The sequence below is a fragment of the Alexandromys fortis genome, unplaced genomic scaffold (genome assembly GCF_014885135.2).
Source record: "Alexandromys fortis isolate MF-2015 unplaced genomic scaffold, M_Fortis_MF-2015_v1.1 scaffold_165, whole genome shotgun sequence".
In the NCBI taxonomy this organism is placed as follows: domain Eukaryota; kingdom Metazoa; phylum Chordata; class Mammalia; order Rodentia; family Cricetidae; genus Alexandromys; species Alexandromys fortis.
Window position 1 is genome coordinate 2,675,698 of NW_026068038.1, and position 23,986 is coordinate 2,699,683.

At 46.2% G+C, this 23,986-nt stretch overlaps 1 protein-coding gene across 3 annotated transcripts in view; it reads left to right on the top strand.

Annotated features, from left to right (window-relative positions):
* Window positions 1–438: 438 nt before the first annotated feature.
* The window catches only part of Zc3h18 (zinc finger CCCH-type containing 18), a 38,168-nt gene continuing 14,620 nt past the window's right edge, over window positions 439–23,986 (top strand). Inside the window, exons 1-8 of one of the 3 annotated variants that reach the window (XM_050165220.1) lie at window positions 439–611; window positions 6,812–7,416; window positions 8,794–8,878; window positions 9,782–9,853; window positions 18,274–18,422; window positions 18,703–18,795; window positions 19,510–19,667; window positions 22,456–22,573. In XM_050165220.1, the coding sequence (XP_050021177.1) occupies window positions 6,826–7,416; window positions 8,794–8,878; window positions 9,782–9,853; window positions 18,274–18,422; window positions 18,703–18,795; window positions 19,510–19,667; window positions 22,456–22,573 (1,266 nt within the window). In that variant the 5' untranslated portion in view covers window positions 439–611; window positions 6,812–6,825. Of the gene's footprint in view, window positions 612–1,430; window positions 1,567–6,811; window positions 7,417–8,793; window positions 8,879–9,781; window positions 9,854–18,273; window positions 18,423–18,702; window positions 18,796–19,509; window positions 19,668–22,455; window positions 22,574–23,986 lie in introns of those variants that run through there. The other 2 variants (XM_050165221.1, XM_050165222.1) reach the window with 2 other exon arrangements.

The following is a 23,986-nucleotide window of genomic DNA, read 5'->3' on the forward strand; positions in this document are numbered from 1 at the left end:
CGCAAGCCTCCCAGCACTCTGGGGAGGCAGAGGGAAGATAATCTCTGTGAGTTCAAGGCCAGCCTGGTCTACAGTGTGAGATCCAGGACAGCCAGAGATACACAGAGAAACCCTGTCTCGAAAAAACAAAACAAACAAACAAAAAAAAAAACAAATCCCAAGTTTTCAGGCCCTGAAGCGTCCACAAGCGCACACCAAGAGCCTCAAAGGGCTTTCCCTACCCTGCTCACAATTCGCCCGCTGGCACCAACTTCCCATCCCGTGAAGCCACTACCAGCGGTCCGCAGACTCTGCTGCGCACGCGCCGACCTCGGTGGGCGGGCGCAGCAGCGGAGACTCCCGAGCGCGCGCCGCGGAGGCGGGGCCCCGGAGGCCGGAAGAGAGCGCGAGGAGGGCGGGGCTACCGAGGGAAGCCCGCCGGCCCTCAGTACGGCCGTCGCGGCCTGATGACGTCGCACAATGGCCGGCCCCCGCGGGTAGTGGAGCCCGTTTGTTCCGCCCGCGTCGTGCCAGAAGCTAGAACCAGTGATAAGTGGAAAGGCCGAGGAACGTCCTGTCCACGCCGCCCCCATCCCAGCGGAGCCGTGGCCGCCTCCCATTCTCGCACTGAGGTAAGCGGGGCCGGCGGGCTGTGAGGAGGAGGCCGCCACAGCGGCGGCGGGAGCGAGGCCCGGGAGCCCGGCGCCGCCTCCCGAGCTCGGGCGCGCTCCCGGCTGTGCGCAGCCGCGGGCCGAAGCGCGGCCCGGGACAGCGGACAGGCGCGAGCTCGCTCCGGCCTGGGACGGCCCGGCGCCTTAGCGCGCCTCGGTCTGCCACGGTGAACTTGGTTTTCCTGAAGCTGTCATTTCTCTTCCGGGCCATTCGGCGTGGCACATGTTCGCCGCCTACAAAGGGGAAGAGGAGCACGCAGGTTGGCTCGGGAGGAGGCCCGCCTGGACTGTCGGCGGGCTCGACGGAGAACTTTGAGCTCTCTGGAGCCTCTTGCAACTTGCTCTCGCAACTTCAAGTGTGCACAGGTTGGACGTACCCACTGTGCCCCGAGAGGCTTCCATCTCTTTAGGAAGTGTAACCTCCTCGCCTCTTGGACTGGGAGCTCAGAGACACGGAGTCTTTGGCGTAAAGTAGCAACAGTTGTGGTGCTGGAGGAAATTAAACTAAGACTTAACAGCCTCGCTGCTGCTGGAGATTTAGTCACCCCCCCCCCCCCGCATACATTGACAGCCGCGTTTGCCAGGCACAATAGTAGCTTTAAATGAGCTCTGTTTAGGACTTATTTGCAAGAATGGGTAATTCTTCAGACCCACTTGGGGAACATGAAAGAGGGCGTTTGGTTCATCTTGACATTTCCTGTCCCAAGGCTGGGTTTGAGATTCTCAACCCCTAGGCCAGTTACCATTACTGAGCCCCCGAGAGGAGAATGTGTTTGATCTGAGCGCTTATGAAGCCCAGCCAGTTCTGGAACCAGTTCACTATGCCCCAAAGCCTGAAACTCCTCTTCAGTTGTAGGTGGGGAATGCGCAAATACTTTAAGAGAACTTTGTGGATTTACTTCTGAACACCCAGCAGGTAAGCTCTTGCCTTGCCCATCTTTAAAGAGATACCTTGGCATCTACAAAGGTGACTACTCCTTATCAGAGAGTTTTTGGTTGAGTTTACGTCACTTTGGAGTGGTGTTTGTCAACAATCCTGACATTCTTGCTGTATACATTGAAGCTGTGAACGAGGATTTTAAGCAGGCACAATAGAGCTTGGACATCAGCATAGGACCTGGTCTGTTCAATGTAGTTTCTCATAGCTGGGCATGGTATCCCACACCTTGAATCCGAGCATTTGGGAAGCAGGGGTGAGAGGATCTCTGAGTTTGAGGCTATCCTGGTCTACATAGTGACAGCTGGAGTATTATAGTGAGGCCTTATCTCAAGAAAGAAAGGTTTCCCACAAGTTGTGTTTGTCTGTTTATTGATTCCCCCTTTGCTGAAGCCCATGCGGAACACCTGTCTCAGTGGTAAGCCACATGAAGAAATTGGCTTCATTTAATAGTCTCACCGCCTCCATGCTTGACCAAGAGTAGTTTTTTGTTTGTTTTGTTTTGTTTTTTGAGACAGGGTTTCTCTGTAGCTTTGGAGCCTGTCCTGGAACTAGCTCTTGTAGGCCAGGCTGGTCTCAAACTCACAGAGATCCACCTGCCTCTGCCTTCCGAGTGCTGGGATTAAAGGTGTGTGCCAACACTGCCTGGCTGACCAAGAGTAGTTTTAACCTGGGTTGGCAGCTCACCAGGCCAGGCTCTTAAGTAGTTTGTTGCAGTTCTTCAAAGCGACCAACTGTGAGGAGAGTGTGACATTACTGTTCTGCCATTAGTAGTGTGGTTGGAGTCAGTTCAGCCTCCCAGAACTCCCAGATAGTACAGTGTGTGGTGTATAGGCTACTGAGGTCCAGCCCTTTGAGACCCTTCATCCTTTCTCACCCTGAAGGAGCGAGAAGAGTATATGTGTTTTGTCACTGTGATACATACCTGAGGAGAGAACTCCTAAAAATAAAAGGTTGATTAGTGGCACACACCTGTAATCCTAGCAATCAGAAGACAGAAGGCTGATCACTGTGAGTTTGAGGCCAAGCTGGTCTGCATAAAGAGTTCCAGACATAGAGAAACCCTGTCTCAAAAAGAAAAATTTAAAAAAAAAAAAAAAAAAAGGAGGCAGGGGGAGAAAAAGCATATTTTGACTCTCGGTTTGGTGTATTCTAGAATCTAGACCATATTCAGTTGGTAAGGTAGCCAGAGTATGATAGAGCAAAACCACTCACCCTCTTGTTAAAAGCCGGGGAGCAAAGAAAAGATTGAATTCCTAGTAGGCCTTACCTGTCAAAATTACCTACAGAAAGATTCCTGCACCTCTTAGTAAGTGTGTCCCTAGGAACCAAGACATTAACACTTGGCCTTTGGAAATTTAAGATCCCAACTTGAAGTTGAGGAAGAGACCTTCCGAAAGCCTTCAAATAAGTTGTTGGAGTTTATATGGTAGGTGCAGTTAGATAAACAGAATAATGTACAATATAAGAAACAAGATGCCTAACGTGGAGTGGAATTTGGGGGTTTTGAACTGCCAGAAAGGGAGAGAGACTTTGAATGTCCAGGCTTGTTCATGCCTGTCATTGGTTGTTCAGAACAGCCTGTGAATCCGAGTCATCTTGCCTCCCCCACCCCCTACACACACACCAGGACAGTCACAGGTACTTTCAGGCCCATTAACCGTACCACTTTATGGTATGTGAAGGCAAAAACCACCTTCACAAAACAGATGTCAACTTACTTCTTGTGACTTACTCCTATAAGTAACTGTAAATTCACCTGGAGGGCATGAAGGTTTAGTGGGCATGTACACAGCACACCAGCCTTTCAGATTTCTCAAGCTAGTCAGCCTGGCTGTGTCTTTGTGGTGAATGTCTAGTGCATTGATATTTGGAGGAAGGAAAAGACAGAGCCCGCAGCTTTGTTAAGACCCTAGTTTATTCATGGTCTGTATCCAAAAAGAATTTACAGTAAAACTTCAGTAGCTGGGACTAGAACTAATTCCATCTGTGGTCTGGGAACACAAGTTCAGAATGCCCAAATGATGGTCCTAAGACATACACATTAGCCTTCTCTCCTTCACCAGCCTGCTTCTTACTAAAGTTCAGCTGTTTAGTTGGGCACTCTGTCTCCATTTCTTACCATAGGATTTCCTTTCAAGATTTTCAAAATGTGAAAAACAACTCATTAACCTAATTTAACTGAAACCAAAAGCAAACCAACTTGTACCAGGGCCCCAGAAAAGGGCTGTGACCAAGTTAGAAGGTCTTGTGAACCATATATAAGATAGTATGTTACAAGGAGGGTAGCATCTTGGAGCTGGACTTTGTTTTCTACAGTATCGGTTGTAAGACTTCCAAATTAGACAGAACATTTGGTTTTGTGGAACAGTTGATTTAAAAGATAACTTTGTTTACAAGGTTGCCTTTAGCTATAAAATACTAGAATAGGAATTTTCGGGTTTCAAGTAGTGCATATGAGACTTCGTAACAAGTTCCACATGACTGACTTCCTATGGGTACCAGGTGCTACCCCTAGGCAGCTAAAGAGATGAGAGGTCCCTGGGCCTCTATGAAGACTTAAAAATATACAATGTAGGCCGGGCGGTGGTGGCGCACGCCTTTAATCCCAGCACTCAGGAGGCAGAGGCAAGCGGATCTCTGGGAGTTCGAGGCCAGCCTGGTCTACGAGAGCTAGTTCCGGAACAGGCACCAAAGCTACAGAGAAACCCTGTCTCAAAAACCAAAAAAAAAAAAATATATATATATATATATATATATACACAATGTAATAAAAACTGCAAAGCTAGGGATCAGATATTACACACTAAGGAATTCCTGTCTTCCTTAGTGTTGATATATTGGGCTGTTGTTCTTGACATTAACTTGACTTAATTACTAAAATTCTACCTATCCACACTAGCGCTTTGCACCAACTTTCTCTAGTGGAAAAGCACAGAGCCCCTGTCTACATGATATTCACCTTTGCCCACTTCAGGACCCTCACTGCACTCTGCGGAGATCAGAGTGTGCACATAGCTTCTGAACTTGCTCTTACTGTTTTTTGCGTGCACGCGCGCTCTCTCTCTCTCTCTCTCTCTCTCTCTCTCTCTCTCTCTCTCTCTGTAGTTCATTGTGTAGTCCAGGTTGGCCTCAAACTCTCAACAATCCTTGTCTCATCCCATAAATCCTAGGTTTCCAAACTGACATGTGTTTATTATGCTCAGGTAGGATGAGTTAATAATTTCCTTCAGTATTTCTTCCTCTGCCCTGTTGCTAGATGAACAGAAAACCTTGACTGCTGTGTATTTTTGAGTAACTGTGATAGTTTTGGTTTTTCCAGACAGTGCTTCTCTGTGTATTCCTGGCTGACCTGGAACTCACTCTATAGAGCAGTCTGGCCTCGAACTCACAGAGATCCTCCTGCCTCAGCCTCCTGAGTGCTGGGATTAAAGGCATGTGCCACCAACACCCGACAGGCTACAAGTTTTTAAAAATACAAATTCGGGTTCTGAGCTGAAGCTTGGTTATAGGGCACTTACATGGCATATGTAAGATCCAGAACTCAATTTTTAGCACAGTGCTCACCCCACAAAGTGCATAAGTTGAAACATACATTTTATCTTTAATAGATAAATTTAAAGTTATGTAAATATAATCTATAAAGATCATAAATATAAAGCCAGGCAGTGGTGGTGCATTCGGGAGGCAGAGGCAAGCGGATCTCTGTGAATTCAAGACCAGCCTGATCTACAGAGTGAGTTCCAGGACAGGCTTCAAAGCTACACAGAGAAGCCCTGTCTTGAAAAAAGCAAAACAAACAAACAAACAAAAAAGAACATGAATATATGTACCTCTGAACACATAGTGATCCCAAAATGAGTAAATTGTGCGTTTTGCTAGGTACCAAACAGCCTGTTTGTGTTTGTTTCCAGCCTCAGAATATAGAATTAGATAAACTCCAAATTCTTCTTCCTTCATGAAGTAAGTTGGTGTCTGTTGCTGCTGCGATAGCAATGCTGGCTACTGAGTGCTATGTGTGACATCTACGCTTACTTACTTTCTAACTCACTTTTAAACCAAGTGCAGCCATGGGCTTTTTTATTGAGTCAGGGTTTTGCTGTGTAGTGTGGGGTAGCCTCCTGCTCCCAAGTGCTGTGATTATAAGCATGTACTGCTACACCACGCAGAGCAAAGTGCTTTCTATGAGTTGTGGAGGGGAAAACCAGAAAACATGTGCTTCAATTATATGATTAAATCTGGATTTGTAGAAATAGAAGTGAGTCGTCTAAAAAGAAAAAAGGTTTTTTTTTTGTTTGTTTGTTTGTTTGTTTGAGATAGGGTTTCTCTGTAGCTTTGGTGCCTGTCCCGGAACTAGCTCTCGTAGACCAAGCTGGCCTCGAACTCCCAGAGATCCGCTTGCCTCTGCCTCCTGAGTGCTGGGATTAAAGGCGTGCGCCACCACCGCCCTGCAGGAAAAAGTTTTTTATTTAAAAATAAGACTTAAGGGCTGGAGAGACAGCTCAAAGGTTAAGAGCACTGGCTATTCTTTCAGAGGTCCTGAGTTCAATTCCCAACAACCACATGGTGGCTTGCAACCATCTATAATGAGATCTGGTACCCTGCATACATGCAGGCAGAATACTATATACATAATAAATAAAAAAAATCTATCTATATATATATCTTAAATGTCTAAAAATATTGTTGTGATCCATTTGTACAACGGATAGCTTTGGTTGTTTGGGTTCAGGTATCACTGGTCCTAGATAGAGCAGTGCCTTTGAAGAACATGCTGGAGGCTGGGTGACAGGTCTGAACGAAGTCTTGGAGTCTGAATCTTAAGTACAGGGGAGGGATTGAAGAGGTGACAAGAAGCTGTGCTTGATAGGCAGAGTACGAGAAAAAGGGTCAGTTGAAAACCACGGCTGACCTAGAGTGCTACCTCATTCCACCGTAGAAAGCTTCAGTAGTCATTCCCGTGAATCCCAGTAACTGCTCTTTCAGTCCATGACTTACTGTTCAGTTCTCTTCACCTGTTCCGGCTGCAGGCAAGAGGAAGGACTGAGTGGAGGCCAACCGTTCCTGGTGGAGTTATGTGCTGGCATTCCACAGGGAGTTGTGTGGGTTTGGGAGGGGCTGTATGGAGCAAGGGCAGATTGGGTCCTTCCTCCTCCTCAGGGCAGAGGGCATGTGGGTCAGGAGGAGAGGCCTGTGCTGAGTCTGTGCTGTCTGTCTTTTGCAGATCTGCGGGTCCTGATGGATGTGGCTGAGAGCCCTGAACTGGATCCTCACTCTCCAGAGGATGAAGAGCAGCCGGCGCTCTCAGATGATGACATTCTGAGGGAAAGTGGATCTGAACAAGATTTGGATGGAGCTGGGGAAAGGGCTTCTGATTTGGAGGATGAGGAAAATACAACTAGGGTGCAAAGCCAGGAGGAGACTCACTCTGATGAAGAAGACCAAGCCAGTGAGCCCAAGTCCCAGGATCAAGACTCAGAGGCTCATGAGCTGAGCAGGGGCCCAGCAGGATCTCTGTGCGAGGAGGGGGATGATGTTGAGGAAGACCGGACAAGTGACCTCAGGGATGAAGCCTCCTCAGTAACCCGGGAACTGGATGAGCACGAGCTAGACTATGATGAGGAGGTTCCTGAGGAGCCGGCTCCTGCTGCCCAGGAGGAGGAAGCTGAGAAGGCTGGGGCAGAGGATGAGGAGGAAAAGGGGGAAGGTACTCCCGGAGAGGAAGGGAAACCTGATGTTCAGAGTGTGGGAGAAAAAGAACCCACAGAGGCTGCCAAGGAGAAGAAGAAAGAGGATGACGATGGAGAGATTGATGATGGAGAGATAGATGTGAGTATGGTGGAGCAGGCAAGGACCCTGGCCCTTCAGCAGACATTCCTGATCCAGGAGAAGCAGACTCCCTTGTTCCTAGAGAGATGGTCAGTGGTGGGCTGGACCAGGTATGCAGTAAAATGAGAGCTTGTGCCGAGATAGGAAATGAAGTGCTCACAGTGGAGAACAGAAGATAGGCTTGTGCAGAGAGCTTCTATCAGTCCCCACAGAGCATCTGTGGACCCCAGAAGATGCCTTCTTTAAATCTGACCTCCACTGTGATTCTTGCTTAGTACATGCATTGTTCTTTACACAGTCTCAGGTGATTGCTGCATCACCAGACTCCCTTCTCAGGTGCAGTCTCCTAGCCAAAGACCTGCTTATCTTCAGACTGCCCTGTAGGATAAGCATCTCTCAGGCAGTGCCCCTATGTAAGTGTTGAGGAGTGCATGCATTAGACTGTGGGTCAGCTGCATTGGACACTCGCTTATTGGTGTGTGCCGGCAAGGATATTCTTGGCAGCTGACCTTTAGTGAGTAACGGGTCCTGCAGAGCAGGTGTGGCTCAGCATCCCCCTGCCACCTCAGGCAAGGATATCCTTACTGATCCCTCTGACCTGTAGAAGCGCTTCTGTGTCCCAGGAACACCTTGGTTAGTTTCACCTGCAGGATACCAGGAATAGCCCGAATGTGTTGGACTTGGGGTTGCTCTTTCACTTGCTGTCATGGCTTTGTTCTGCTTTTGTCTTATGGGGTCAGCAGGCCAAGACAGGAAGCATTTTTGCTTACTCGTCTGGATTTTGGGCTATCCAGAGAACACAGGACAGGAGTACTACAAGGAGTCTCAGCGACAAGGCTGATGGGCATAGGTTGGTGGGACAGGCCTGGGCTCAGGGGTGGTTGGGAGATCACAGAGCAGTGGTCAGGTCTTGGCTCCCTGTGAGAACCCTGGGAATACAACTTAGGTTCTGTTGCCCAAAGTTTTTAGGTCTCTCTAAAATGATGGTGAGGTAAAGAATGAGCCACAAGGTGGTATTGCCCATCACAGTCACCTGACTTCCCTCATCAGAGACAAGTAGTGTTCAAAGGGCATGGAATACTAGGTTTATACACTGCTAATGTACAAAGTAGTAAAGACCAAAGTGTGACCATTGCCTGCTCACAGTTGATAGAAACAGATCAAAGCTCTGCCCTGAAGTGGAGCCCATCATTCCCACAATATTCTTCTGAGGCTATAGGTGATGGGGAGACCATCTGTTGTGTAGCTGAGCATTTCAGATTGAGCCTTTGGATAGGCGGATGCTTCCCACATCCATCTCTGTGCTGCTGGCCTGGTGGAGAGGTGTGGTGGGCAAGGTGGGTCAGCTCACCTCCAGATGACTGTTCTCTGTTTCAGGATGATGACTTGGAGGAAGGAGAAGTGAAGGACCCCAGTGACCGGAAGGTGAGGCCTCGCCCCACCTGCCGATTCTTCATGAAAGGTAATTGTTTACCTCCAGCCTCTGCAGCCATCTATGTAGCCTCTGCTTTCCTGGGGCCGTGGTGGTAATTCATCCTCATCCAGGCATACTGTTCATGTCAGTGAGGCTTCATGGGACTAGACAAGTTGGTGGTAGTGACAATGGTATTGGTGGTAGACAATAGACCCTTTACTGGTCCTGTCCTCACCTTAAAAACTGCTTTGGAGGAGAGCCTCCTGGTGTTCTTACCCTGAAGGTTTCAGGCCTACTGTTTACAGCAAACCCAAGGCTGCAACAGACAGTGGCAGTTTCTGCATGGTCAGCTGTTCCACTGTTAGCATTCCCCACTTCTGTAAGAAAGAGCCGCTTTTTACAAGAGAGAGCAGAAGCAGGTCCTTTGGTGGGGAGTGGTATTAAAAGGGTAAAGGAGAGCCTCTGAGGGCATTCCTGCAAAGGACTAGGGCAGTTAAGTAGCTTCAGCAGGGGTATTGAGGTCTTGCTTACTGATCTGGACTTACCACATTACAAGTAATGTGATGCTCTGGCTTTGTAAAGCCTGGGAGGGATTCAGAAATGAAGTTAAGGCCAGACAGTGGTGGCATGTGCCTTTAACCCCAACACTCTTGAGGCAAAGACAGGCAGAGACCTCTGAGTTTAAGGCCAGCCTGGTCTACAGAGAGAGTTCCAAGACAGCCAGGGTAGTTACACAGAGAAACCTTGTCTCAGAAAGAAAGAAATGAAATTAAGAGTCTCCAGTCTGCAAGATTTCTTGGATGTGCTGCAGTGTTTTGGGTATATTTCTCATTGAGCAGTTTCCTTGGACAGATAGGAAGGTGTTTTCTCTTGCGCGTGGATGACTTTGCTCGCTGGCCAGCCTGTGTGTGCAGTCTAAGTTCACAAGAGCTTCCTGTACTTCTTTTCCAGATGTTGTGACACCATTATCCACTCTTCTTCCACCAATACCAAATTCCATACCACTCAGAGGCCAGGTTAAAGGTACAAAATATCCTATGTTCACTCTCTGTTGTGCCTTAAAGTCCCCTGCGCCAGAGGCCAGACTTCTTTCTCCTGGATCCAGAGCACAGCTGGGACGCCAACAGGGAGGAGGCTTGAGGGACAGAGCTGCTGTGACCCTATCCTCCTTAGTGTTGTTAGAGCTGGGGAGGAGATGCAGGTTAAAGCCATGGCCCTGCACTTGAAGAACAGGAATTTCCACAGGTGGGCAGTGGAATCCTGTATTATTCATGGGGAAGGCTGTGTCCAAGAGTGAGTGATCCACAAACAGCCCTGTCCCTAAGGCCAAGAGATTCCCTGGTGATGGGACATTCATGAAAATCCTGCTTAGGCTCACTTCTCTGGGATTATGCTCTTGGGATGCCAACTAAAAATAGTTGGCAGATATAAGTTGCACAGTCAATTTTGTACATTGGGGGTGGGGTACACAGGTGACCTTCACTTGACATTGACCCAAGCACCCTGAGAATGAAAGGCTGTAATATACATCTTAATTCTTCAAACACTTTAATGTTTAAAGTGCTGTATTTCAGCTGGGTGGTGGTGGCACATGCCTTTAATCCCAGCACTCGGGAGGCAGAGGCAGGTGGATCTCTGAGTTGGAGGCCAGCCTGGTCTACAAGAGCTAGTTCCAGGACAGGCTCCAAAGCCACAGAGAAACCCTGTCTCGAAAAACAAAAAACAAAACAAAGTGCTAGTATTTCAAGAAATATAAGTGCAAGCAGGAGACCCTTTTGAACTAATGGCATGAGGAATAAATGTAGTCTTTCTCTACAGACGTGTAGATTATAGTGTCAAAAATCAGCATGCAGTATGTATCTGTACTTGGTTCTCGTTAGTACTGCTCTCAGACTGTGCTGCACAATGCCTTTGCAGCTCAGAAGCTGGCCAGTTGCCTGGTACAGGCTGGCAACATCAGCATGGAGTCTCTGGAGCAAGAGCCAGAGACTCACACCCTGGCTTAATTCTTAGAACTTACCAAGCACAGAACAGATGAAATGTATTGGAAATGCAAACCAGCTCTTTGTGAGACATCTGCATACACTGGGATGGGATTGTTGCCTGAATCATCATACTGGGTGGGCACCGTGGTTACACTAAGCTGTGTTTGGGTTTTTGTAAGTGAGACTATGCCAGAGGGAGTTTTCTGCAGTCAAGAAGTGGGAAGCAGCTTAGAGTTTTTATTGCTTTGATAAAAACACCAATTACCAAAAGCACGGGGGGGGGGGGGGCAGGGTGATAGTATTTTAGCTTACAGTTTCATATCATAGTCCATTATCGAAGGAAGTAAGGGTAGGAACCTGAAGGTAGTAATGTTTCCATCCAGGGTGTTTCTAACCAGTGCTTCCCTTTTTCTCATCCTATTTATGGTATACAGAAGGGGAAAAAATTGATGGAGCTTGCAGTTATCTGAGATCTCTTTATCATCATTACAAGAAATTTATTTTGATGCAATTTTTTGTTTGCCTACAAGTTATAAGCTTGGTGTTCTGTTGAAATCAGTTGATTTATCATCCTTATGATAGGGCTAAAGAAACAATTTATTAAGAGCAGGGATGCTTCTTGGAGGACCCGGTCTAGTTCCCAGCACCCATGTCAGGCAGCTGACAACTGCCCATAAGTTGAGCTTTAGGAGGATCTGATGCCCTCTTTTGGACACTAAATACTGTACTCAAACATGGGAGTGCACATACATACCTGCCATGACCCCCCCCACACACCAAATCTTCAGCTGGACTTGGTTGTGTGCACCTTTAATCCCAGCACTTGGGAGGCAGAGGCAGACATATCTCTTGAATGCCAGGCCAGCCAGGGCTACAGATACTGACTCAAGAAAGAAAAGACCCTGTCAATGATGAGATAAGTTACTTTAGAAATAAAGGAAAGCTTGCTGTATTAGCAAGAATGTAGACCTGTGAAATCCTTGCACACTGCTGGTAGGAGAGTAAAAAACAATGGTAGCTCCTCAAAAGGTAAGGGATAGAATGACTATATAGTTCAGCGAGTGTCTGAGGTAATTTAAGTTGCTGTGATGAGATAGATACCATGACCAAGACAACTTATAGAAAAGTTCTGTTGGTGCTTACAATTTGAGAGGATGAGTCCATGAACTTAATGACAGAATAGTGGCAGACAGGCATAGCTCTGGAGTAGTGACTAAGCTTACATCTTTATCTGCAAGTAGGAGGCAGAGAGGGAGAGAGAGGGGCATTAACCAGGAATGTTAAGGACTTTTGAAACCTGCAAGGCTACTTCCAGTGACATACCACCTAATCCATCTGATCTTTCCCTAACAGTTCTACCAACTGGAGCCCAAACATTCAAATATATGGGCCTGTGAGGTTCATTCAAATCACCTCATTTAGTCCACTCTCTGGCCGCATTTGGTTTGTGGCCATATCATGCAAAATGCATTTACTTCAATTTTAAAAGTCCCCAATGGTCTTTCATAGTCTCAACAATCTAAAGCAGCAGTTCCAACTTTTGGATTGTTACCCCTGGGGTCAGGCTAACCTTTCTTAGGTAAATATCTGTTGGAAAACACAGATATTTACATTATGACTCATAACAGCAAAATTACAGTTATGAAGTAGCAACAAAAATAATTTTGTGGTTGGGGATCACCATAACATGAGGAACTGTACTACAGCATTAGGAAGGCTGAGAACCACTGTATAGTTTGTCTGATGTCAAAGAGCTTAGTTGGCTTTGTCCTTCCAGATTTGCTGACTGAAGCACACTTCTCTTTTTTGGGCTTGTTTCACCCCCTGTCTACATTAGCTCTCCTTGGCAGATGCCCCAAGGCTTTGGTACCTCCATCCTCCTGGGGTATTCAACACAATCCAGGCTTCACTTCCATAGCCTCTTCCAGCCTCCGTGCAGAGGCTTACCTACCACACGCCTGGCTTTAGCCACTCTTCCTTGACTGCACAGAAGATTCCACAGCCCCTTTACTGTATCCTTCTTGATTTCAAAGCCAGAACCCATGCTGTCAAGTTTGGCTGCCTGCTTGGGGTGGAGCCTGGTCCCCTCCTTAAGTTGCATTTGTATAAACTTGATTTGTTGCTCTTTAGGAACCATAATTCCTCTGACCTTTTCACATATTGTAAGACTAGCTGGGTGGGTTCTTACTCTAAGGGCTGTCTTGGAATTTCCTCTGCCTCTGAAATACCACAGCTCTTCAAGGTAGCCTCAGACAGATTCTTAGAACAAAAAGCAGCTACATTATTTGCCAAAATATCACACAAATGCTCTGTAGCCCAGTTATTAATATTGTACCCATATGAAACCTCTTGAGCTGGGCCTCTGTAGTCCACATTGCTCTCAGCACTACTAGTAATCTTCCGAGCTCCTATTAGGATGGCCCATAAGCCCCATTTACAATATTCAAAATCTAGTTCAAGGTCCCAAAATCTTGCATATTTCTCAAATAAATAAATAAATAAATCTTGCATGTTAGGTCTATCACAGCCGTAGCCCCATTCCTGGCACTACCTTCTGTCATAGTTACTTTAAGTTGCTATGATGAGATACCATGACCAAGGCAACTTGTAAGAATAAGAGTCTGTTGGGGCTTCCAGTTTCAGGTGGTGACTGTGTATGTACATCACGGTGTAGAGAGCAGGCAGGCATGGTACTAGAGCTGTAGCTGAGAACTTCTGTCTGCAAGTAGGAGAGCTAACTGGGCTTGGTGTGGGCTTTTGAATCTCAAAGTCTTCTCCCTCCTCCAGCAAGGCCCTACCTCCTAATTCTTCCTAAACAGTTCCTCTAACTAGAGACCAAGCATTCAAACAAATAAACCTATGGGGGTCATTCTTTTTCATAATACCACAGCAAGCCCTCCTCTGTGTTTGTGCAAGAGAAATGAAAATGTGACTACTCAAAAACTTGTGTGAGGGTGTTCTTGATTGCCAGCCAGAGTTGATTGATCTGGAAGCAGAACTGCACAGTACATGGTGATTTAGGAGAGGGCACATTGGGGATGAAACTCAGATCCTTGAGTCTGCAAGTTGAGCGCTAAACCACTGCGTTAAACCCGTTAAGGAGCTCCACTGTGGCTGTGCCGTTTAATTTTCCCATTTCATTCGTTCAGTTCTACCAGTGTCTGATGATGTCTGAGTCATGGGTTCTCTAATGTTCTGTGATGTACATCCTTTTCATGTGCTTATTATAGCCACTTGTGCATCTTAGCTGTGTTTGCTCACTTTTGGATCCCTGTGTTCTTCATGTGTATAAAATGTCATGTCTCAGAGTGGCCTGTTGCCTTTGGGAGTCCCAGAGACCATTCAAGGACTCAGAAATTAGGCAGTTTTCATAGTGATATGCAACTAGTGGTAAGTAAGGCACTCCTACTGTGAGTGTGCATATACAAAGACCAGACTTACCTGTCAGAACGAAATAAATTTTTGACAGGGATATTTTCTTTTGTTTATTGTTTTGAGATAAGAGTCTCATTATGTAGACCAGGCTGACCTCTGCCTCCCAAGAGCTGGGATTAAAGACCTGCATCACCATCTCCTGGCTTCAAGATTTTTAAAACCCAGTGAAGCACTTTGACTTTTATACACAGGCTGTATCTACTAGCTGTTTGCAGCTCTTAGACTAGCTGAAAAGGAAACCAAGGCCTACTGAAAGAGGGCCACTTTGTCAGAATGTGCGCTCTGGACAGAAAGCAGTGTTTTGTTGGAAGGGTGGATGTTGTAAAGTTATCTTTGCTGTTCTGGCAGGTGTTTTGCCTGTGGTGGTGATCACCAGTCCAGCCAACAAATCACAGGCTTTAAAGGTCTGCTCCTTTCTGGCTGGGTGGTGGCGCACACCTTTAATCTCAGCATTTGAGATGCAGAGGCAGGCGGATCTTTGTGAATTCAAAGCCAGCCTGATCTATAGTGTGAGTTGTAGGACAGCTAGGACTGTTACACAGAGAAACACTTGCCTCAAAAAAGCCTAAATAAAGAAATAGTATCTACCCAAGCATAAAAAAAGAATTGCTGAGATATGAACCACCAGTTAAGAAAAAGAACATTTCTTTCCATTGATACCCCATGTGTAGATAGCCCTCTGATTTCCAGAAATAGCTAGGTGTCGGTGGCCTACACCTTTTTTCTTAGCATTTCAGAAGGAGAAGCAGGTGCATCTGTCTGAGTTTGAGGCCAGCTTTGTCTACACACAGTGAGTTCCAGGTCAGCCAAGGCAACATAGTAAAAACTTGTCCCAAACAAAACAAAATCCAGAAGTTACACTGTCCCACCCAGCCTCCGAGTCTCCACCCTCCTGTTTCTTAGTACACTCAGAAAATGACTATATTCATCTAAAATACCTTTATTTTTGCTTCCTTTTCCTTTTTTCTAGTTAAAGTTTTTAGGGGACAGAACAAATGTATGTGGCGCTCAGGAGTCCATAAGAGAGGCCTGTGGTGATCAAACTCAGGTCATCAGGATGGGTGGACAGGACACACACTCTGCTAAGCCATCTCACTGACATGTTTTCTTTTTCTTCTTTAATTGTGGAAGTCACATTTACTAATAGTAGAGCAAGTAAAAGATAGATAGGGCTAGGGATGTAGCTCAACAATAACGTGCTTTCACCGGGTGGTGATGGCACACACCTTTAACCCCAACACTTGAGAGGCAGAAGCAGGCAGATCTCTGTGAGTTTGAGGCCAACCTGGTCTACAAGAGCTAGTTCCAGGACAGGCTCCAAAGCTACAGAGAAACCCTGTCTCGAAAAATCCAAAAATAAATAAATAAATAACGTGCTTTCTTCATGTGTACAAGGCCCTGAGTTCCATGCACCAGGTAAGGACAGTGTACCTTCACAGCGCCAGCAATAATAGTGCATGTCCCTCACCCCCATGAAAGGCGGTTTACCTATATAAACGGGGTTTCTTTACGCCTTGATCATTTGTCAATGATCATGGATCATTTGATTCATTTTAAATGAAGGGATATCTGCTCAGGCCATGTGGTGGAGTGGCTGTTGTTGGAGCCATTGTCATTATTTAGATGGTCAAGGGTTAACACTCAGCAGGGGCCTAACTTAGCTTCCTGAGAACTGGGTTCTGTCATCCTGACACTGTACCCCACCCCCCTTTCCTTTCCTCTGTTGTTTGCTTCTCCCTCCCATGCGTATATTCTCCTTTCTGCCCAAAGGTTTGACTGTGAGATTTGACAGTGGGGTTGGGTTTTGGATTTGCATTTTTTTGTTTGGCTTTGACATTTTAAAACAAATAATAAATGCCTACTTTTCTGCTAACTGGGAATACATTTTAGGTATAAATCATATACTTGATTTTTTTGTATTTTCTGACTTTCTATAATGAGCTTTTATTGCATTTTTTTAAACCAACTCCTTATTGTGTATACAGTATTTTGCCTGCATGCCAGAAGAGGGCGCCACATCTCATTACGGATGGTTGTGAGCCACCATGTGTTTGCTGGGAATTGAACTCAAGACCAATGGAAGAGCAGCTAGTGCTCTTAACTGCTGATCCACCTCTCCAGCCCCCTTTTTTGTTACATTTTTGTTACGTAAACAAGGTTGAGAGGTGTTGATTGTGAAGAAGTGGATGGTGTTTGCATCTATCTTCAGCTCTGGGACTCAGAGGTCCAGATTCCTCTTACTTTTGCGAATCTTAAATACTTTCAGGAATGAAAAAAAGTATTTTATCATTTTTGTGTTTGCAGGGAAACAATTTGAGTGTGTGTGTGTATATATATATTTTTTTTTAAATTGGTTTTTTTTTTTTTTTTTCGAGACAGGGTTTCTCTGTGGCTTTGGAGCCTGTCCTGGAACTAGCTCTGTAGACCAGGCTGGTCTCGAACTCACAGAGATCCGCCTGCCTCTGCCTCCCGAGTGTTGAGTATATTTTTTGTTTTAGATTGATATGCTGTTTGTGTTGAGTTAGTTTTAACTCAGGCTTCAGTTGTCCTGGTATTTAAAGATGAAACTTGCCTTTTTCTGAGGCACTAAGTGATTATTTCTACTTAACTACATAAAGGAAAATATGATTTGTTAGCAGAAATGTTCAACTGGAATATCTGTTCCAGACTGAATATAGTTTTTAATTTTTTAAGATTATATGTATTTGGATGCTCACCTTCCTAGACCTGGATTGGGGGTGGGGGGGCTTGGACTTCCCACAGCGCAGGGTACCCTGTCTTCTCTTAGGACCACACGGGGAGTAGGAGTGGGAGGGAAATGGGAGGAGGGGAGGAAGTGGAAATTTTTAATAAATAAATAAATTTTTTAAAAAAGATTATATGTATTAAGCTAGGAAGTGTGTTTAAATCTTAGATACTTCTAGTAGTGTGTACGTAGTACTTTTTTAAGGTGGTGCTTGTACATAGGAGTCACTGAGCATTTTAATTTATTTTTTATTTTTATTTTATGAGCATTGATATTCTGCCATGTGTCTGTGAAGGTGTCAGCTCCTCTGGAACTTTGCTTATAGACAGTTGTTACCTGCTGGATGGGGTTGCTGGGAACTGAACCCAAGTCTTACAAGAATAGCCAGTGCTCTTAACTGCTGAGCCCTCTCTGCAGGCTTTCCCTTATTCACACTTTTTTTTTTTTTTTTTTTTTTAAGAACCAGAAATAATTCTAAAGTGGTTTGGAGAGGGCTACTCTGGGACAGAATCAGCAGAGATCTGGTAATATCTGTGCCTCCCATTGATTTCCACCTCAGCATGAGTCAAAATGAATGTTCAGGCAGCATCTGCTGAAGCTCCCTTGAGGCTCTAGGGTTGCCTCTGCCCTTAGCTCTAGAGACTCTCTGGCTTCTCTGCTTTTATCAGTGATCAGACAGTTGATATACCCAGTTGTCCCGTGGTATCCATGGGAGATTGGATCCCACATATCCATGGATGCCAAATCTGAGAATATCCAAGTCCCTATTACAAGATGGTGTAACATACTCCCTGTAATTTAAGCCTTTAGATAACTTAAAATCCTGGACACAGTGTAAGTCAGTTCTTTTTATACTGTATTGTTTAAGGGTGAAGACACAGAAATGTCTTTATATGTTGAATGCAACACAGAATATTTTTGATCTGTGGGTGGTGAATCCACAGATATAGAACCTGCAAAGTGACTATAAATAGGCCCTAGGAGTCCAGGCAGGGACTCTCATCAGGAAATGGTATCTCCTCGAAGTGCCTGGCAGACCCATTGGCCCAGACCAGCCCTGCTCACCTCTGTAGGACTGTGGTAAGACACCGCATACACAGAGGGAGAAGTAGGCTGAGCTGTTACTGGCCTAAGGCTCTCTAGGAAAAGGCTCAGTGACCTGGGGGAGCAGGAATAGTTTGATGGGTGCTTCCCAAGTTGTCAGTAAGCATCCCAACTGCTGCCTTCCAACAGTTGGGCTCTTGGTATCTTTTCTCATTGGACTTTTGTTTCCCTAGGGAACTGCACCTGGGGAATGAACTGTAGGTTTATCCACCCTGGAGTGAATGACAAGGGGAACTACTCCCTCATCACCAAAGCTGAACCTTTCCCACCTAACGGTGCCCCGCCTCTTGGACCTCACCCATTGATGCCTGCCAACCCTTGGGTGCGTGAGCTCCTCTTCCATTCCAGTTCTGTCAGAATCTCAGGCTGAAGACATATGTGTTCCTTATAGAAAAGGCATCCTGTACCTGAGAGTCAAAGAGCACCTGTTCAGGGCTTCTTGTGCTTGTGTAGAAGTAGCCTTGGATGTTCCAGGGCATGCGGGTGGTTGGGCAGAAGAGCTAGCTGTGTGTGGCTGTCTGGCTTGTCTTTTAAGTGTTTGCTCCTTATCTTAATATGTTTTTAAGTACTTCCTTAATATTTCTCTTCTCATTTTCTAATAGGGTGGGCCAGTAGTTGATGAAATTTTGCCTCCACCCCCTCCAGAACCCCCAACAGAGAGTGCCTGGGAACGCGGACTCAGACATGCAAAAGAGGTAAGAATTCAGTGCTCATGGGAAGAAAAAAGCACAGTGGTGACCCCTCTAGTGAGGCCTGGCAGAGCTGGCAGAACGTTGATCCAGAGAGAGTGGAAACTCAGTGAAGCTTCAGAAGCTATGAGATTATTTCTGGGCTTAATAGAGAAGGAGAAATAATATTTAGCCATTTCTGCATGTTAGACCCAGTCACAGGCAAATCTCAGTAGGCCAGAGACTCTTCCTGGACACGGACTTAACATTTTAAGGTGTCATGGGCAGCCCAAAAGACTAATTGTCTCTGACTGTTACCCTGGGCAGTGAGACAAACCCTGCCATTCTGTAGGACCTGCCTCCTGAGACCCAGTGTCTGCTCTCTCAGTCCTCCCTTTGCTGCCCACTGTGGCTCCCAACACCCACCTTGAACCAGTGTCTCTTGACATCCAGCCTCGGTTTCTTAGCGCCCAAGTTCTCTCTTCAGGGAGATTGAAATAAAGACCTTGCTTACATGTCTTCTGGGGCCCTTGTGCTAATCCTAGATGCTCACTTATACAAATAATTCACAGCAGGCCTGTGTAGACCAATCTGACGCCTGCAGAAGACTGGAGTCCAGTGTTTGCCCACACCTTTGGCATTGGTGTTGGGCTTTGCTGCAGGTCTCGGGTTCCCTGTGTTTCTCCCAGTGACCTTGGAGATCTTTATTTCACACTGATGTCTATCTTCTTTTGGTGCTAGGTTTTAAAAAAAGCAACCATTCGGAAAGAGCAGGAGCCTGACTTTGAAGAAAAAAGGTTCACAGTAACCATTGGTGAAGATGATCGGGAGTTTGACAAGGAGAACGACGTCTTCCGAGATTGGAATTCTAGGGTCCCGAGAGATGTCAGAGATACGACGTAAGGAGTCCTCTGCTTGCCCTTGCCCATTTATGTCCTGTCAGGAGTAGATACACACAGGTCCCTCCCTGGGGCTTCTGCAGAAGAGATGCATAAGTCCCAGGCTGGGAGGCTACCTCTGGGGTGCACTCCCAAAGTTCCTACAGGCTCAGTCTATGCCTTCGTCTCCTCACCTCTTCCTCAGTTACTTGGGGAATGAGTTTTTTTAAAAAGACTCACATGAGCTGGGTGGTGGTGGCATAGGCCTTTAATTTCAGCACTTGGGAGGGCAGAAGCAGGAGGATCTCTATTAGTTCAAAGCCAGCCTGGTCTGCAAAGCGAGTTCCAGGACAGCCAGGACTGTTACACAGAGAAACCCTGGGGTGGGAGGGATTTATGTTTATGTGTGTGTGTGTATCCATGGAGGTCAAAAGAGGGCACTGGATCTAGAGCTGGAGTTACAGGCTGTTGTTAACTTCCCAGCATGAAAACTAAGAACCGAATTCATGTCCACTGGAAGAGCAGCAAGCAAGTGCTCTCAACCACTGAGCTACCTCTTCAGTCCCTGCCTCAGACATTTAGTGATGGTGTTTTACAAATCTCAACAGAACTGGGAGTGGTGGTGCACTAGGGAGGCAGAGGCAGACGAATCTCTTGAATTTGAGGCCAGCCTGGTCTACAGAGAGAATTCTAGGGCAGCCAGAGCTACACAGAGAAACCCTTTCTCAAAAAAAAAAGGAACAAAAAATCCTCAACAGAGGAGTTATATAGTTCTGAGGACTAATGTCAGATCCAGGGGACAGTGTGGCTTTGAAGGTGCTACTCCTCTGATTCTTCACTGGGGACTCCCGTCCTCATTGAGAAGGTGATGGGCCACAAAGGGGGCCTTAGGACATGAAGATGCATTATATATAGCCCCTGCTGTGATCCAGTCGAATCACTGTCTTAGTCTCGTAGGAACTCTTCTCTACAGTCCTTATCTGCAATTTTTGATTACTTTATTGGTTCAAAGGTATATAAAGAAGGAATAAGTAGTTGTGCATGAGCACCATTGCCTAGCCGCAGCTGCCCACTGCCTTCCCTCCCCCCCCCCCCCCCCCCCCNCCCCCCCCCCCCCCCCCACACCCATGGCTGCCCTGGAACTCTTTCTTCAATGGGTAGGGCAGGTGCTAAGTCAGTGCGTGCCCAGGTGAGATCCACTAGGAGGGTGAAGAAGTAAATTTTGATGTATGGCATAGCTTTGCAGTCTATGATTTGAGTTACCAAATTCAGAAATACTGAATGAGAATTCTAAAAGTAAGCAGTTTGTAATTTTCGTGAGTGCAGTTACATTGTTAGAGTTATTCTGCTTTAGCTAATTTCAGCCTTCCTAGATTGTAAGCTCTCTCACAGTACAGTGGTGAAGTTTTGAAGTGAGAGGTCAGTTGTCCATGTTGTTCAGTGGGACACTGAGAGGCCCCACCCTTGTGTGTCCAGCCTGCTCTCCTCCCACACTAAGTGAAGCACATAAAATCCTGGAGCTCATTCGCCTCGTCCCATGCTTCAGGTGTCTTCCCTGTTGTGGAGTCTCCTTAGCTGGGCTTGTGTCTCTTTCTCATGTGAACCAGACTGTCAGCATGTCTGTCTAGCCTGTGAATATGCTCATTGGTTTTTTACTTGGGATATGCTTGTGTCCCAGTGCAGGATAAATCAGCACGGTGATAAGGAGTACCCTGTCATGTCTTCTCACTTAGTTGCCTCTTTGTGGACTTTCTGGAGTGAGATCTGCATTTCTGGTTGAATATGTGTCATCCCAAGCACCTGTCCTCTGCTGTTGTAAATGACTTCTATGCATACTGCCTCCTCATTAGCTGGTGAGCTCTATGTGAGGACATAGGTTTCCATGTTAGGCTTTTGTCCTTCGTTCTGCCTTTTTGAGGTGAGTGGGTGGATGGTTGTGTGAACTGGCTCTGTCATGGGCTGTTTAGGTATAGTGTCACAGGATGGCTGATGGAGACAGTTTCGCTGCGTTCCCACCTCTCTGGACTCCTTTGCCAATCTTGCCTTTAGTGCCCACACACACCTGCATGTGGTCACGGGTTCCACAGTATCCCAGTGCTCAGGGAATCCTTCCATGCTTCTCTCTAGCTTTGGTTTTAAAGATGCTGCTGTTGTTGTTGTGTGTTGTGTTTTTATTTTTTGTGTGTATGTGCAATGATGTGTGGTGTGTGGGTAAGAGTGCCATAGCACGTGTGGGGAGTCAGAGGACAGCTTTGTGGAATTAATGTTTATGGTTTCCTTGGACCAAATTCAAATCATCAGGCTTGTCCAGCAAGTGTTTCACCATCTGAGCTATCTTGACAGTCCTTAAAGTACTTTTAAGAATATGTTTTTAGCCAGGTGGTGGTGGTGGTTCACTCCTTTAATCCCAGCAGTTGGGAGGCAGAAGCAGGTGAATCTCAGAGTTCGAGGCCAGCCTGGTCTACAGAGCAAGTTCCAAGATAGCTAGGGCTGTTTTACAGAGAAACCCTGTCTTGGGGGATGGGGGAGGAAGAATGTTTTTATCTTATTGGATACAGAAGGTTTGTCTTTGTCTTCTTCACCTGTGGAGGATCACAGGGATTTTTCTCCCCAGATTGGCGTATACTTACAGTGATAGTGGGTGTCCTGATGCTGACAGCCTTATGTTCTTAGCTGTAGATACCACTTGGTCATGGTGTTTTGTTTCCATCATGTGGGGTTGGCTTCTGTTAGCTTGTCTTTTATGTAGAATTTTTGCTGTGGCATTCTTAAATGATATGATTTTCTTCTTTTGGGCCCTGTTTTACAGACTTGAGCCTTATGCAGATCCTTATTATGACTATGAGATAGAGCGTTTTTGGCGTGGTGGACAGTACGAGAATTTCAGGGTGCAGTATACAGAAGCAGAGCCGTATCATAACTATCGCGTAAGTATGACCCACATGTTAATAAAACTCTCCTCCTCCTTAGATGGGGTCTAACTATGTATCTTAGGCTAGCCTCAAATTCATAATCTTCCTGCCTTAGCCATACAAGCAATGGTGTGTGCTTCCTCACCTGGTGGCAGTGAATCCTTCCTGTGGTATATTTCCTGGATATCAAAATGTATGGTGCCACAGTCCTGGATTTGAGACCACGTTGGTCATGTAGGGAGCCACGGGCTGTTTGTGATAGTCTGACATCTGGTGGCCTTTCTTGGATTTATTGTTTTTGCCGTAGTTTTGTAAGATTTGCTTTTAAGATATCAATGCCAGTTTTCAGGAGACTATCACACTCATGAGTGTGTCGCTCTTGGAAAGCTCCTGAGTAATGTCCTCACTTGTAGCACCATTCTTGCTCCTAGCCTGCTAGTTCAGGATGTGCCTCTGGCCGGCCTTGCCGTATTGCTGTGGTGAATGTTCCTAAGAACCTAGTGTGTATAAAGACCATTCCCATCCAGAGTGCCCATTCCATCTTCACTGTCAGCCTGCTTGGAAAGTCTGCTCAAGGAAAGGCTTATTAGAAGCCCTTGAGCAGATATGTGCTGTCACACATAACTTATAGAAGTTATATGCCAGCTCTAAACTGTCACAGCACCAAACGGAGGTGGCATCCCCAAGAGCCCACCCCATATCCCAGAACCATAACCTTACAGCTTCCTCCTGGAGGTAGGATACAGGGTACAGGTACCTGTTCTGTTGGGTCTACTGACACAGATGGTAAGAATGGCACAGGAGTATGCACCGTGTCTCCTGAGGTCTCCAAAGACCCAGAGCCTGTCAGCTGTGCTGTGATTGAACTACTTCTTAGGTTTTTAATGTTGACTATTAAAGCAGGAAAACAAGTCACTGGCAGGCCATTGCATTAGGGGGTGTACACACTTCCTACAAGACAGTGTTCGTAAAGAACTGTGTTACTGTGTTGTGGGCCTGCCCGCGTAGATAACCATTGAGACCTCCATCCTAAGAATGAGCTGGTCACCATGGGAGGGCTTGTAGTACAGAGTTCATACCAGGCTGGTGTTGACAAAGTTCTGGATTTACTTGGTTGTGGGTAACTTCACTCTTAAGTTGTATGCATTCCTGTTTTTAACATGTATTTTCTTGTGCACGTGTCTATGTATCTTGTGGTACTGGGAATTAAACCTTTGGACATACTAGGTCATTGGCTTTCAGATAGGCTCTCACTTGACCCAGGCTTGCCTTGAGTTTGAGATCCTCTTGCCTTAGTCTCCTAGTGGCAGGTCTTTGCTGTCAGGCACAGCTAACTTGTTTTAAGGAGAGACTTGGGAATTAAATGGCCCCCTGAGAGCATCCTCTTGCCTGCTCCCTGTTTTCTCTGCACTTCTAACAAATGGTGTG